At 40.1% G+C, this 14,186-nt stretch overlaps 1 protein-coding gene across 2 annotated transcripts in view; it reads right to left on the bottom strand.

Annotated features, from left to right (window-relative positions):
- LOC142138433 (ras GTPase-activating protein 4-like) overlaps nt 1-7,140 on the bottom strand; it is a 156,372-nt gene extending 149,232 nt beyond the window's left edge. The window contains exons 1-2 of one of the 2 annotated variants that reach the window (XM_075195106.1): nt 7,053-7,140; nt 2,622-2,764 (exon numbers count right to left, since the gene is read on the bottom strand). In XM_075195106.1, the coding sequence (XP_075051207.1) occupies nt 2,622-2,686 (65 nt within the window). In that variant the 5' untranslated portion in view covers nt 2,687-2,764; nt 7,053-7,140. Of the gene's footprint in view, nt 1-2,621; nt 2,871-7,052 lie in introns of those variants that run through there. The other variant, XM_075195107.1, reaches the window with a different exon arrangement.
- Nucleotides 7,141-14,186: the final 7,046 nt, after the last annotated feature.

Below are 14,186 nucleotides of genomic sequence, written 5' to 3' on the forward strand. Positions count from 1 at the left end.
ATTGAACAAAACTCACTTAGAACATCTGTGGCAGCTAAATAAAACCTTAGCAAAATGATAGCCTGTTCCTATCTGGTCACGCATTATACAGGCCTGAATCAATACTCCGCCAGAGTAACCAAGCAAGTGTTATAAACTGCTTACTTATGTAGTAATTTAAGAACAGTGGCAGGAGGCAGATTCAGCAGCATTGTAGTCATTTGAAATGAAAAGTAACCCTGACATTATAGCTTTAAGATTGGATATAAAAGGTTATTAAAACAATTACTTGTTTTTTTTTTTTGTTTTTTTAATGTTCATATTAGTACAGTTACAAATGCAGATAACAATAAAACAATGACTCAAGAAAAATACAGTGCTTACATATTACACATGAGCAGTCAAATATTACCATCTTATTAAAAATTAGCCCAGGCATAAGAATGAAAACCCCATTTACTTATTTGGCTGCTTAAGAGCAGAATTTTGTAACACATCATATTACTTATTTCCAGCCACCTTATGTGCTTAGAAGAACTGCACACTAAGCCAGTTACTGTTTTCCATGCTACAGTCTAAACACACTGCCACATAGACAAATCCTTAACATGGATTGTGTGACTGTTATAATATTAGCAGCAATCATGCTATTAGAAGTTACAAAACAACGTGAAAAGAAGAAGCAACAATAAACTAATAAACACAAAGCTAGTAACATCTTATCTCTGGGACCACCACATTTAGGATGCCAGCTGGTGCCTGCTCTCAGTGCAGTCTGCATGGCAAACAGCTTTCAGAAGTTTACAGGGAAAGAGAGAACAGTGTTACTGTCAAAGCAGCGGATTGAACAAGTCTGACAGTCTGTTAGCAGTCCAATCAACAACCTTACATTGCACATTTCACATTAAACCTCCCTAGGCTGTTAGCTTGGTAGACTAGACTGAGGGCTTGCTCTAATGAGAATGAGTAGCTCTCAAATTGTGACGTCGTAGGGTAGAGATTCATTGTAGATTCAAATTATATTTATTTTTTTCAATAACGCATTAAGCAGAATCACAATTATACACCTTGTCCCAGTGAAATTGCCCCAAAGCTCATGTGCATTCATTTTACACAACATGTACAAAATGTAAATAAACTGTTAATCCAAATACTGTTTCCACCTTTGCAGTGTATAGCCAAAAAGAAGTATTTGGTGGTAGCATTAAAATGTCCTTTTTTTTTTCTTTGCAGGAATGGTATCAAATTTTACGTCAAAACAAACAATACAGTTGTAACAGTAGATTGTTAAACATGGAATTTATTGCCATATTTCCACCTATACATTAATGTACAGATATTCAGATATAAACACACCAATACTTCACCGATATAGAACAGATAAACAATGCATTTGGTTGTCTCCTTGCTTGGCTCATTTGCACTGCAGCGATTTATTTGAACAGTATGTGCCAATATAACAAGCAATTACAGGTAATGGTCTTATATTATTTCAAATCATATCCTTCCACTATGATTAGCACTTAGTGTACCTTTTCCAGCTGCTGAAAGCCAAACAGCCTCATACTGTTTTTTTATGTGACTGTGATTATTTGTATAGAACTAAATATACCCTTCAATACACAAGAAAACCCTGCCTTGGGTTAACTCATTACATTCTAAACTGGCAGAGAGTGAAGCAGCACATTAACTACCAGGGGAGGGCTGGAAAATGTTAAGTGAGGGAGACTGGCGCAAGACTGGACTCAGCAGCCTATTCATCATCATCATCCTCATCATTTATTTATATAGCGCCACTAATTCCTCAGCGCTGTACAGAGAACTCACTCACATCAGTCCCTGCCCCATTGGAGCTTACAATCTAAATTCTCTAATATAGACACACTCACACACAGACAGACAGAGAGGGAGACAGACAGACAGGAGAGGGAGAGACTAGGGTCAATTTTTCATAGCAGCCAATTAACCTACTAGTATGTTTTTGGCGTGTGGGAGGAAACCGGAGCACCCGGAGGAAACCCACGCAAACACGGGGAGAACATACAAACTCCACACAGATAAGGCCATCTATTAGGGACATTTTAAAGGGAAAAAAATGCAGGCAGCCCGGTGACCCTGCCCAAGGTAGCCCACTATGGGACTGGCCTGGGTGGCAGATGCCCCCTGCCACCCAGCCCCTGTTAACTACACTGCAGTGTATCATATAAAAGTACTGGGCATTGGTATGGTTATGGTACAGGACGGGTTATTAGACGGTCAGATTTCTACAATTCCACAGCTCAAGGCATGGCTTGGAGAAAGAAGTCTAATGACAACTGTGCTATCACAATATTTCATTATTCGCTAGGCGCTGCTTAATACATGGCTAAGAGTTAAAATCACTAACATATACACAAATAATATTTACTAAAGTTAGTGTGATAACAATAGGATCCACATTGCAGCAATAAATAGACTTGTAATTCACCTGTTATAAATACGTTAACGCCGTTGCACGTATTGTCATTTTTCACCCAAGCTGCTTATGGCAAACATCCATGCGTCTACATGTACCTCGTCTGGCAGATGTTTAAAGTACAGATAAGAGGACACATGTCCGAGGGTGCGCGTCACCCCCACTTTACGGAGCCGTCTCTACTTACATGTCCTTGGCTGATAAGTTCTTCCCTTCAACTACCCGAATGAACAAGGAACTCCTTCTTGCCATTGCTGAGGACAGGGGATTCAGCAGCTCGGCTCCTTGTACATTAGTCCCACAACCTTTGGTATAAGCAGGTGCTCGTAGCTGTAAAATAATAGCAATCTGATGACAGCCAGTAGCTGGAGGAGACCTCAGAGGGCGTGACTAAGAAAGTGGAGATAGGCAGGACCTGCTCTTTCCCATTATCCATGAATCTGACTGCTGGAGTTCCAGGCTTTGTGACGTAACAACACGTTAAACCGTGACGCACAGTAAACCTTCTATGTCTGGTGCAGATACATGAGAATTCGTGGAATACCTGTTAATACCTGTTAAAGCATAACTGCAGTTAAATAATGTGCCGTTTCTAGGTATATGCAGTGTGTATGTCTTTTGGGGAGAGAAGTGTGTATAGTTTATAGACATAAAGCCACATCCAATTGATGTAAAGAAGGTAGTTGAGTTATTTTAATGACATATGTTATAGCAGCCATGTTTAGTTTTTTAGGGCTGGATTCTGCCGACTGTTATCTCAAGATATTAAAAAATTATTTAGATTACTGTATAGTTATGTCTTTTTGATACATGTGTTTATGTGGTATATAGTAGAGTATATTATAATAATACAGTTTAAGGTGATGTGTATAAAGAATGAAGACAATGCTCATTTGCAGCCTAAGAAGCATAATAACTAGCACTGTTACGCCCGTGGTTGATAGTCCTCACCAACTCAACCTTGGTCACCAACTATAATACTTTTTGGGCAACATATAGTCATCACCATAGTCATGTTAGGATTGGATTTCTATATTTTACTTGCTGGATGGTAGAAGATTGTAAGACTCTTAAGAGACGTAATATAGGTCAATTTCTCTGACCCCAGGTCTCTACATGGCTTCCACAGGTTGGGCAAAGTAAAACTCATGCATTACCTCTACACATGCAAGCAACATCATTGATACAGTGTACTCTCCATCTAGCCAATAGTACTCTGCCTACCCAATCAATTATGCAGCGGTGGTTAATAGAGAATATAGTATTTTGCCACTAATTTCACCCCTACAGACAGGGCCATCTTAACAACATTATGGGCCCCCGGGCAAAGCAGTGCACCGGGGTCCCTAGATATAGATATATAGATGTATACAGATACAGATATAGATATAGATATATAGAGATTGAGATAGAGATAGATAGATGTACTGGCTCAGTGACCCTTGTAGGTTTTCTTTCAGGTTTTTTCTTTTGCAGGAGTATTTATTCTCATTAAGAGCCGTGCCTATGGGGCCCCTTTGCCGTGGGGCCCCCGGGCAGCTGCCCATCGTGCCCAATGGAAAAGATGGCCATGCCTACAGAAACATAGGAGGGATACTTGGAGCAGCAATATCATGTAAGCTGCCTGGCCCAGGGTTATTGTTATGGAGGTTAGGCACGGCAATAACCAGGGGTCCCAGGTCTTCAGATGACCTCCATGAGCTGGCAGAAAAATATTAATGCATAACCTGCATGAGGAGGACAATATGTAGGATCCTTTACTTCACTGGTACTCAGGCAACAATATCCACTGGGTAGGCCTTGGGCACCTTTACTTGAACAAGTGGCCCTGATATATTTCACACTAGCCAAAAGCCCACATGTCAATCCTTTACTAAAATAAAGGGTGGACTAAGCAGTAGTTATTACATGTACCACAACCCGTTACTCCACTAGCAACAGGAACAAGGGCCAAGCATGGACGCTGCCTGGGCTGTTTATTTTTGGAGTCCATGCTCTGTCCACAGTTCCTCTAAATGTCATGTGTATGGATTCTGTGTTTACTTAATGGATCTATAATCTATTTGTGCTCTGTCAACCAACAAGTTTTCTGGTGATATTAGGACACATAGGTCAAAACAAGTATAGGCAATTCATCTATGCAGATCCACAATTTATATATCTAATATATATAAGCCTAGTGGCGTGTGTTAGTCTGTGTGTGAAAAAAAAACAACAAGCTGCAGCGCCACCTGCTGGGCGGAGTTATACACTGACCTACTAAATTCTTAGCATTATCTAATATAGTTAGTGTGTGTGTGTGTGTGTGTGTGTGTGTGTGTGTGTGTGTGTGTGTGTGTGTGGAAAAATTTATTTTCTCAGAAAGGACTCATCCAATTGACCTGAAATATGGTATACTGACATTATTTGACAAAAAAATTAGAATAGTGAAGTCAGTTAACTTCCATCATCCCCCCTTCCCCCCGTGGGAGGGGTAGTAAAGACTAAATTTATGAGTTGAGGGGTCAAACTCATTTTCGTGAGGTAATTTTACCTCATGAACACACATTAAAAAGGCCGCTTGCGTCGGGAAGTAACGCTCTTCCCCTGAGGAGGCCTGGGCTAAGCCCAAATGCATGACAAGAACCTTTTTAAGACCTTAAGTAGCTTGATTTGACTAGAATGCATGAGTATCATGCACGGGTTAACTTGTTAAACTATATGTAAACAGGAAAGGGTTAGAGAAAAATGCCTTAATAAGAGGCAAAGTTAGTAACAGGTACACATACCGAACATGTGACATTTTTTTAAAAGACAAAACACTGGCCCAAAGTATTTTACTTCTACTACTCTTTTATGTATGTGGAACAAATACAGGATAAACCAGTACTGCAGTAAACCATCATTCCAAATTATTTGACTAACGATCAATCGGACATGTAAATAAAGTGAAAAGCTACATGTTCAAATCATTCTTTTGTCAAGGTTTCCGTAATCCTGATTGCTATCTACAAAACTAAGAGACTGAAAACCTCACCCAGTTATTTGTATTTTATCTGTTTTCTCCTAATGTATTTCATCTAGCTAAAACAAATACTTCAGACTGCATCCATTACATCTATATACTTTCTTGTGAAACAATTCCCATTATCTGTGGCCAGTGACAGAACAGGCTTTGAAAATATCATCATAGGATTTCTGATAAATTCGTTTGGCCAGAGGGATTTACACTATATGCAGACAAGATTTACAATTGGATTCAACCAAATAAAAATATTTATCATGTTTTAATACACCCTGTACTAAAATATGATAAATATTTTTATTAGGATTGCATTGTCCTGTATTCCTGTGGTTGTCAGAATTGCTCTCAAAATTATTTATTAGTTGCTCTCTGGATGTGTCTCTCTTTTTTTAGTTACCCTTATGCCCTCATTCCATGTAAATAAATAACTGCTCTGTTGGCAGCAATGTATGCTACCGCTAAGTGTTTTGCATTTTTATCTAATATTAGAAGAAAATAAAAGTGTTTTCATTAACAAGCTATTTTCTTTGCTTCATTGCATACACCGCTTCCAATTAGCCCCCAGAATGGTCCGTGAGCATTTGCATACAAAGTATGGCTAAAAAAAATAGCCTGCCCCTTATTGGCTTCCCACGCTTTTCCAGTCAAATGTCATTTTTAGCTGTGTATCTGGTCTTTGACTCCTCAGGCACTCAAATAATATTATGGAGGCTTTACCCAACAATTAGTGTAGTTAAAGGGTGACAAGTTTTAGAAACAAAACTGGAAGCCCTTAAAAATGCAAGTTTTTATTGTATATATTTCATACCTATTTAAGTCCCTGGTCTTGAGAAATGAAGGTGTCATTTTAACAGTAAGTTTAAAATCCAGTAACTACTATAATACACAGTATTTGTGATATTTTATTTGTGTTTTTTCTTGTACTTTTACTGGTATGTTGGAGTGATGGATGTTTTTTCAGGACACTTAGATGTTTGATGAAAAATATTGTATTGACAGTGCCTCAAACTTTTTATTTTTGTTTAGAGCAATGAGGTTTAAGTCATAAATTAGAATTTTTACATCACTTCCATTTCCATTTTCGTTCTGTGGGTAAATATATGCAGAAGTGATTGGTTCACATTACACTACTATTTGTATGTTAAAATATAGCCCACCTTAGATTTCCAGTCTGGATGGAATATACTTTCTTGCTTCAACTAAAATATATATTTATTTTGTGTAGGAACTAGTGGATCTTTCTTATTTGCTTGTTTCTCGGTCCCTGAGCTGTCTCCCAGTCATCAGCTACCTTGTTAATTCTACCCTGCTCGTATCCTTTACTAAATAAATCCCAACAGGTTATGCCAACCTCTACTCTGCTAAAAAGAGAATTGTGTTTAATGTTGACAAATATTGCAATGTGTCACCATGTCATCATATTAGGTATTAAAAAGTTTGCAACATAAAATAAGACTCTTTTATAAACAAACAAACAAACAAACAAACAAACCAGAAGCTTCTGTGTGTTTTCTTCTTGGATTTAATGTGCAACTGCATGTTAAGCAAAAGCATGTTTGTGTGCATTCTCGGTAAAGAATGAGTAATCTATATAGAGCTACATTGTATACTTACACATTAACTGTATCCCCTCGTTGTACACATGCATCCCCTTCAGCCAAACAGCATAGTGAGACGTATTTAATATCTGTGCTGCTCAGTTAGCAAAGGAAGTAGTGTGTTTGTGGAGGAGTGGTTGTTTCATTCTACCCCTGTACATTCCTGGAAACTTTAAACGTCACAGGATTGCTCAGTTTTTCCTTATTCGTACACTCTTCTTCTTTCTTGTAAGAAATATCCTTGCTAAGAAACAAAAGCTCTGCTGTGATGTTTGTCGAATTATAAATTAAATAGTTTAAACCGTCCCATGCTAATCAGCTACTAAAGTATACTTTTAATTTTTCTGTTCCACATATTTTATGTCAATAAAACAAAATATGCTATTTATTTATAGTTATTTATATAGCTCCTACATATTGCTCAGTGCTTTGCAGATTATTTTTAATCTCTCACATCAGTTCCTGCACCAGTTGAGTTTACAATCCAAATTCACTAACTCACATACACTAGGATTGTCAGAAGACAATTAATCTACAAGTTTGTCTTTCAAATGTGAGGAAAGTTGGAGCACCTGGAAATAACCCATAAAAACTCCACACAGATAGGGCCTTGGTCAGAATCGAACCCATGTGCTGTGAGGCAGCAGTGCTCACCACTGTGCCACAATGCTCTCTCACTGTACTTGTCTTATATCCTCACAGTGCAACTAAACCTAGTACAGCACATTATAAGTGAGAACAACCTCTATTTCTTTGTTGTACCTTGAATTTCAAAACAGCTTTGGCTGCACTGCACAGTGCAACAGTTCTGTCAAAGTCAAATGCACATTATTCACTGACTGAAAATGTAGAATTCATGTGCCATTAATTAGTTCCCATTTATATATGGTGTTATTGTTCCCAGCTCCCAGTGACTGAGTGTGTGGCCTAGGACCCAGAGTAGACACCCTGGGAATGTTGCTTAGCAACATCAGGCTGGTATGAGCTGAGGGGATCAGAACTAGTGTAGAGCATAGTTGCCAATTCCGCTTATGACAAGCGGAATTGGGCTTCTTTTTTTCTGGAGTTGCGGGTATTTTTGGGCTGCCGCGGGTAGCTTGTTTTTGGGCTTGGACATGTTCTCCAAGTCCTCAGGCTGCATAATCGTTTTTTGGGGGGGGTTTTCTTTCTGTTACCATTTTGTGATTGGTGCATTCAGTTTTTTTTTTTTGGTGGGCGGGTTGTGCAGAGAATTCCTCCAATAAAGTGGCGCTTTTGTGGGTGGGGGGAGTCAGAGGAAGACGTGGAATAAATCACAGGAAGACGAATCTGTGACAGACACACTATCGCTGCACTTATAGCAGGTAACACTGCTATATAACACCTTCCCTTCCCATTCAGTAAGCTGCTCATACTGTTATATCATGGGGCTGTGTGGGATAGACATACCAGTGTCCTAAATTACAGCATTTGCTTTTTCATTTGCCCTATCAGTGTATAAATGTGTCCTCTTGTGTTTATAAAGGTTTTCTAAATGGAGATTCAGTGTAGAAATTAGTGTTATAGAAAAGGACGGTCCCCTGTAAGTTGGGCTTTTTAGGATTGGTTTGGGCTTGTTTTGGGCTTGTTTTTCACTAAGCGGTTGCTTGTTTTTCATTTCAGAGTTTGCAACCCTGGTGTAGAGAGGAAGAGCCAGGGATACAGGACAGAGGGGAGGATGTCCTGGGACCCCCCTTCTAATCTGGTGAGCTGGTCCATCACCTGCTGCCACTAGGGGCCATAGAATACAACACAGCAAGAATACTAGTGACATAGTGCAGATATCAGGGATAATTTACCTCAGAAAGTGACAGGCTGATAGAAAGGAGCAGCACACAGGGAGTGGCTGCCAGCGTCCAACTGAGAGGTATTACCCCCGCAGAGGTAGGGTGAGTGAACAACGCTGTGAGAGGGAGAATGAGGGTGAGCTAGAGAGCCACCATTTTGGATGTGACTTCCCCATTAATATCATACTTGCCAACTTTTGAAAAATCATTTCAGGGAGAAAGTAAAAGCCATTGTGGGCGTGTCCTGCCCCGCCCAACAGGTGTGTCCGCTCCACCCAATAGGCGTGTTTATATTCCACCTGTCAATCTACTCACTAGTTTATAGCGAATTGGAAGCCTGCATTCTGAAGTATAGTGGTTCATCTCACAAAATAACTGCGCTACCTGTGTGTAGCTGATAAGGAACCTTCGGAATTTATCTGCAAAATGTGTCTAAAAATCACTCTTGCATTTTCTCAATGATGAACTGTTAATCTTGTATCTTGCCTATATTATTCTCTCCCTGAGAATTCATTTAAAGTATTCAGTATAATTGATCAGTCATCCATCACTGCTGTTTGTCATAGATCAGAAGCCCCTATGTGCAGCTTTATATTTGAGGAATATATTTCATTTGACTCGGCCTTGGATATATGCATTTTAAATCCAAAACCTTAAATAAATAATTCACTGTTCAATGAATGTCCCATTCTTCTTTATAGCTTGAAGTACCTTGTGGAAGCTAATGATGAGGTCTAATACGGCTGGTTATTTTGATGCAGTTTTTAAGATAGCAAAGAGTCATATTCCTATATTCTATTAAATAAGTCATGCTGTAGCAATATCGAGGGATTATGCAATCATTTTATGAGGGCGGAGCGGGCTGACTTCAGAGCCTGAATAACTTTAATATTAGCGGACAACCAATCTTCATAGAGTCTATGCATTTAATGAACTGTTGGCAGGCAGGCTGAGTGTTGAGATGTTTAGTTTTTTGCATTTATATAAGGAATAATTATTGTTTAGCTCAACGTAATTCTTAGATACTCGGAATGGATTCCCGGAAATGAATAAAATTCCCTTTCTTCTCTCGAGCACCCAGGAGCCTGTCCCATATTACCAAGTCACTGGCCCCACATCCCAATATGCCACAGGCTACAGACCGATCATACCCGTGTGTAAACATAGTAACATAGTTGTTGAGGTTGAAAAAAGACACCGGTCCATCAAGTTTAACCTATTTTGGATCTCCTACGATCCCTGACTTATATTTGAAATTGATCTAGAGTAAGCAACCGCCAATCTGTTTCAATTGTGAAAATCCCTCCATACCCAATATTGCAGACCTATTTTTACCCTATATCCACTACTATCCTTCATTTTAATTAACAGTCGTATCCCTGGATACACTTTTCCGCTAAAATTTCTCTAAACCTTTCTTAAACATATCTATTGAATCTGCCATCACAACCTTCCCTGACAGTGCCTGAGTAACTTTGGCCCCCTCCATGCTGGAGAGACTCTTCCCCTGGTTGCTAGAGGAAGCAGTATCACCCAACTCTACCAATTCTGAATTGACTTCCTCAGTATCTTCACCCAATCTGGCAAATCTGCTGGGATTCCTTAGCTCAAAACTGGCCTGCCTCTTCCTCCCTCTTCTACCCCTATTAACTGTTACCCAGCTGCCTACCTGTGCATCCTCATCTGTCTCTGCTCCACCCTGCTCAGCTAACACATCAACGGTGAGCTGTAAACTCTGCTCTAGGTTGGCTCACTCAATGTTGCAATGATCTGCTTTAGATCAGTTACCTGGGCTTCCAAAGAGACCAATTGTTCACATTTCTCCAAGAAGTATAAACCTTGGAACAATTGCTCCAAGTGTACATATACACTTACATATACATATGACAAGATATGCATTGAGTGAGATCATCAAGCCTGCTACCACTCATCTTATTATGTCTAACCTAACTTCTTATAGCCTACAGTGAATTTGAGAGTACTAACCTCTGCTAGCCACTTACCAGATTAAACCCCTTCCTGGATTCAACTCCTTACTGGATCTAACTCCACTTTAAACAAAGAGCAATTGAAATGAAACCAAAGTTCTAACAGTGTCTGACCTGCAGTCAGCCTTTGCCGAAACACTGTTATCTTATGTAGCAGTGTGGAAATTAACATCTTAGCTTCTGAATCTTACAAAGGTCATTGAGCATTTTGCTTTACTCACTGACAATCAGGACAGCTTTCACTTGTAGCCGATGGTTATGACAGATGAAGAGCAGAGATCTGAAGGTAATTAGGTATAGTGTGTACACCTGAATCGGCAGGCTGATCGGGACTTCAGTCGTTTATACAATCGTTAGAGACAACAAATTGGTCTAAAGTTTTTGTAGTATGTACCCAGCTTGAGATGGAGAGGACTGAGCTAATATGTGGGTAGCTGATTGGTAGGTTGTAGAGGTAGGTGCCGAAAATAAATACTACCCATCAATATTGCAACCATGCATCACCAGGTCCACAGTAAAATTTGGGTAGGGCCCTGCCATGTCACTCTACTCTTCCGAGCTCCTCTCTCTATCTGCTCTCAAAATAGCAAAGCGGGGGCTTCTATCTAATATGTGAGGGCAGGTGTATGCTCAGAAGGGGTCTCTGCTCTGCCCTTGTGAGAACAGAGTTGGCAACCTGTTATTGCCAGGCCACCCTCAAGCTTGGGCTCCGTAGCAGCTATACCCCATGCATGTAGTTCCCCCACTGCCACCCCGGGAACTTTCATGGAATGTGTTCCATTGTAAATGCTGTGAGTTAGCAACATGCAGTTCAGGGCCGGTGCTTGCATGTCTGGTGCCCCCTGCAACAAATAAATTTGTGCTCTCCTCTTATAATTATTTGTTCATTCAATAATGCTTTGCTTCTTTCAACATAAATCATATAATAAACGTTACTAAGAGAGTAATACATATAAATACATTAAACAGGAAACATTTATTTAGATTTATTTTTAGGAGTCCTGGATGCAACTCTCCACCCCTTTCCCTCTCCAAATATTCCAATTCTTTTCAGTTTGAGGCACCCTTAGTGGCCCAGTAATTTTTTCAAGGCACCCCTAGACCAAAATAAAAACATAAAAGGTAAAAAAGAGGGGGCTGTCTTCTCCTTCATCACATGTCTCCTTCATCAAACTGTGCCCCTTCATCATCACCACCACGCTGTGCCTCATTATGATCACACTGTGCCCCTTCAACATCACACCATGCCCCCTTAGATCACAGTGTGCCCTCCATGCTGCTTTTGCCCCCTTTATCATACGGTGCCATGCTGCTTTTGCCCCCCTTCAAATGGCTTCCCTTGATCACACTGTGCCATGCTCCTTTTTACCCCTTCATCACACTGTGCCATGCTGTTTTTCCACCCCTTCACCTGGCTCCCCTTCATCACAATGTGCCATGCTGCTTTTGTCCCCCTTCATCACACTGTACCATTCTGCATTTGCCCCCCTTCACCTGACTTCCCTTTATCACACTGTGCCATGCTCCTTTTGCCCCTCTTCATCACACTGCGACATGCTGCTTTTGCCCCCCTTTCATCACACTGTGCCATGCTGCATTTGTCTCCCTTCACCTGGTTCCCTTTTATCACACTGTGCCATGCTGCTTTTTTCCCCCATCATGTCACACTATGCTATGCTGCTTTTGCCTCTCTTTTCCCGGCTCCTCTTCATCACACTGTGCCATTCTGCTTTTGCTCCCCTTCAGCACACTTTGCCATTCTGCTTTTGCTCCCCTTCATCACACTGTGCCATGCTGTTCTTGCCCCCCTTCATCACACTCTGCCATGCTGCTTTTGCCCCCCTTCACCACACTGTACCATGTTGGTTTTGCCCCATTCATCATACTGTGCAATGCTGCTTGTGCCCCCCTTCACCTGGCTCCCTGTCATCACGCTGTGTCATTCTGCTTTTGCTCCCCTTCATCACACTGTGCCATGCTGCTTTTGCTCCCCTTCACACACTGTGCCATGCTGCTCTTGCCCCCCTTCATCACACTCTGCCATGCTGCTTTTGCCCCCCTTCACCACACTGTACCATGTTGGTTTTGCCCCCATTCATCACACTTTGCAATGCTGCTTGTGCCCCCCTTCACCTGGCTCCCCGTCATCACGCTGTGCCATTCTGCTTTTGCCCCCCTTCATCACACTGTGCCATGCTGCTTTTGCCCCCCTTCATCACACTGTGCCATGCTGCTTTTGCTCCCCCTTAACTTGCCCCGTTCCTTTATTCCTTTACTTACCTTTCTATTAACTTGTTTCTTCTCTTTTCTTCTCTTTCTTCTTTCTGGTCATGGCTCCTCTGATACAATTGATGCTTGCTTGCTTGTAACTCTGTCATGTTGATAGGATTTGCAAAGTGTTAATTGATAGTAATTAATAGCTTGGCTATGCTGACACCACAAGAATCATAGTGGTAAGACTCTCATACTGTGGAAAGGTACTTCCATAATTTTATTGGATTATATGAAATAAAGTTGGACAATTTATTTACATAATCATATACAATATACACACAAATTTTGTGTCAATGTGTTTTTTATTTGTTCAGACTGTACAGGAGGGGGACCCTGCACATTTTAGGCTGCAATTTTACTATATATTTCCAATAGTGTTATGGCCACCAGTTCGGCATAAACTTGTAGAACTAGTGGTAGAGGTCTTCACCTATAGCATCCGCCTTTCCCGTAGAGACTGGTTACGCTCACAGGTACCCAGATGCCCCCATTATATTGTCTTATTTATAATCTCTTCTTTGAGGCTCTAATAGGTAGGTATATCCTATAATTAAGACCAGTCTAGTAGATTTGATGTAAATACAGTTGAGTTAATCATAAGAAAAAAAACTATGCGATATGCAATAAAATGTAGTATGTTATAATATATTATATAAGGTCGCTCTTTAAGGTGAATTTATAAGAAAATTAGGGAGGTTGTGAATGTTACTTGAAATTTGATAAAGGAGTGCATTGTAAATCCAACAACCTCATGTCAAATGAATCCCTTTTACAGAAGAGGATTCATCAGATTGTGAAAAATAATACACCACATTAAGTTTTCTGAAAACAGTACAAAACATTGAGAAACACTATATTCCCCTGTTTGAATAAAAGCTATTTAATTTGTATATCATAATATGAATGGCCAAGTATTAACAAATAATAATAACATGTATTATTATTATTCTTGTTTATTTGTATGATGCCACAGATTCTGTAGTGTCTGTCATAGTAGTATAAATATGATATGATATACATGTAAACAGTAGACATAAGTACACGGGTACAGAGTAGAATAATAAATGCATGGATGCAATTAAC

The sequence above is a fragment of the Mixophyes fleayi genome, chromosome 2, assembly GCF_038048845.1.
Source record: "Mixophyes fleayi isolate aMixFle1 chromosome 2, aMixFle1.hap1, whole genome shotgun sequence".
In the NCBI taxonomy this organism is placed as follows: Eukaryota; Metazoa; Chordata; class Amphibia; order Anura; family Limnodynastidae; genus Mixophyes; species Mixophyes fleayi.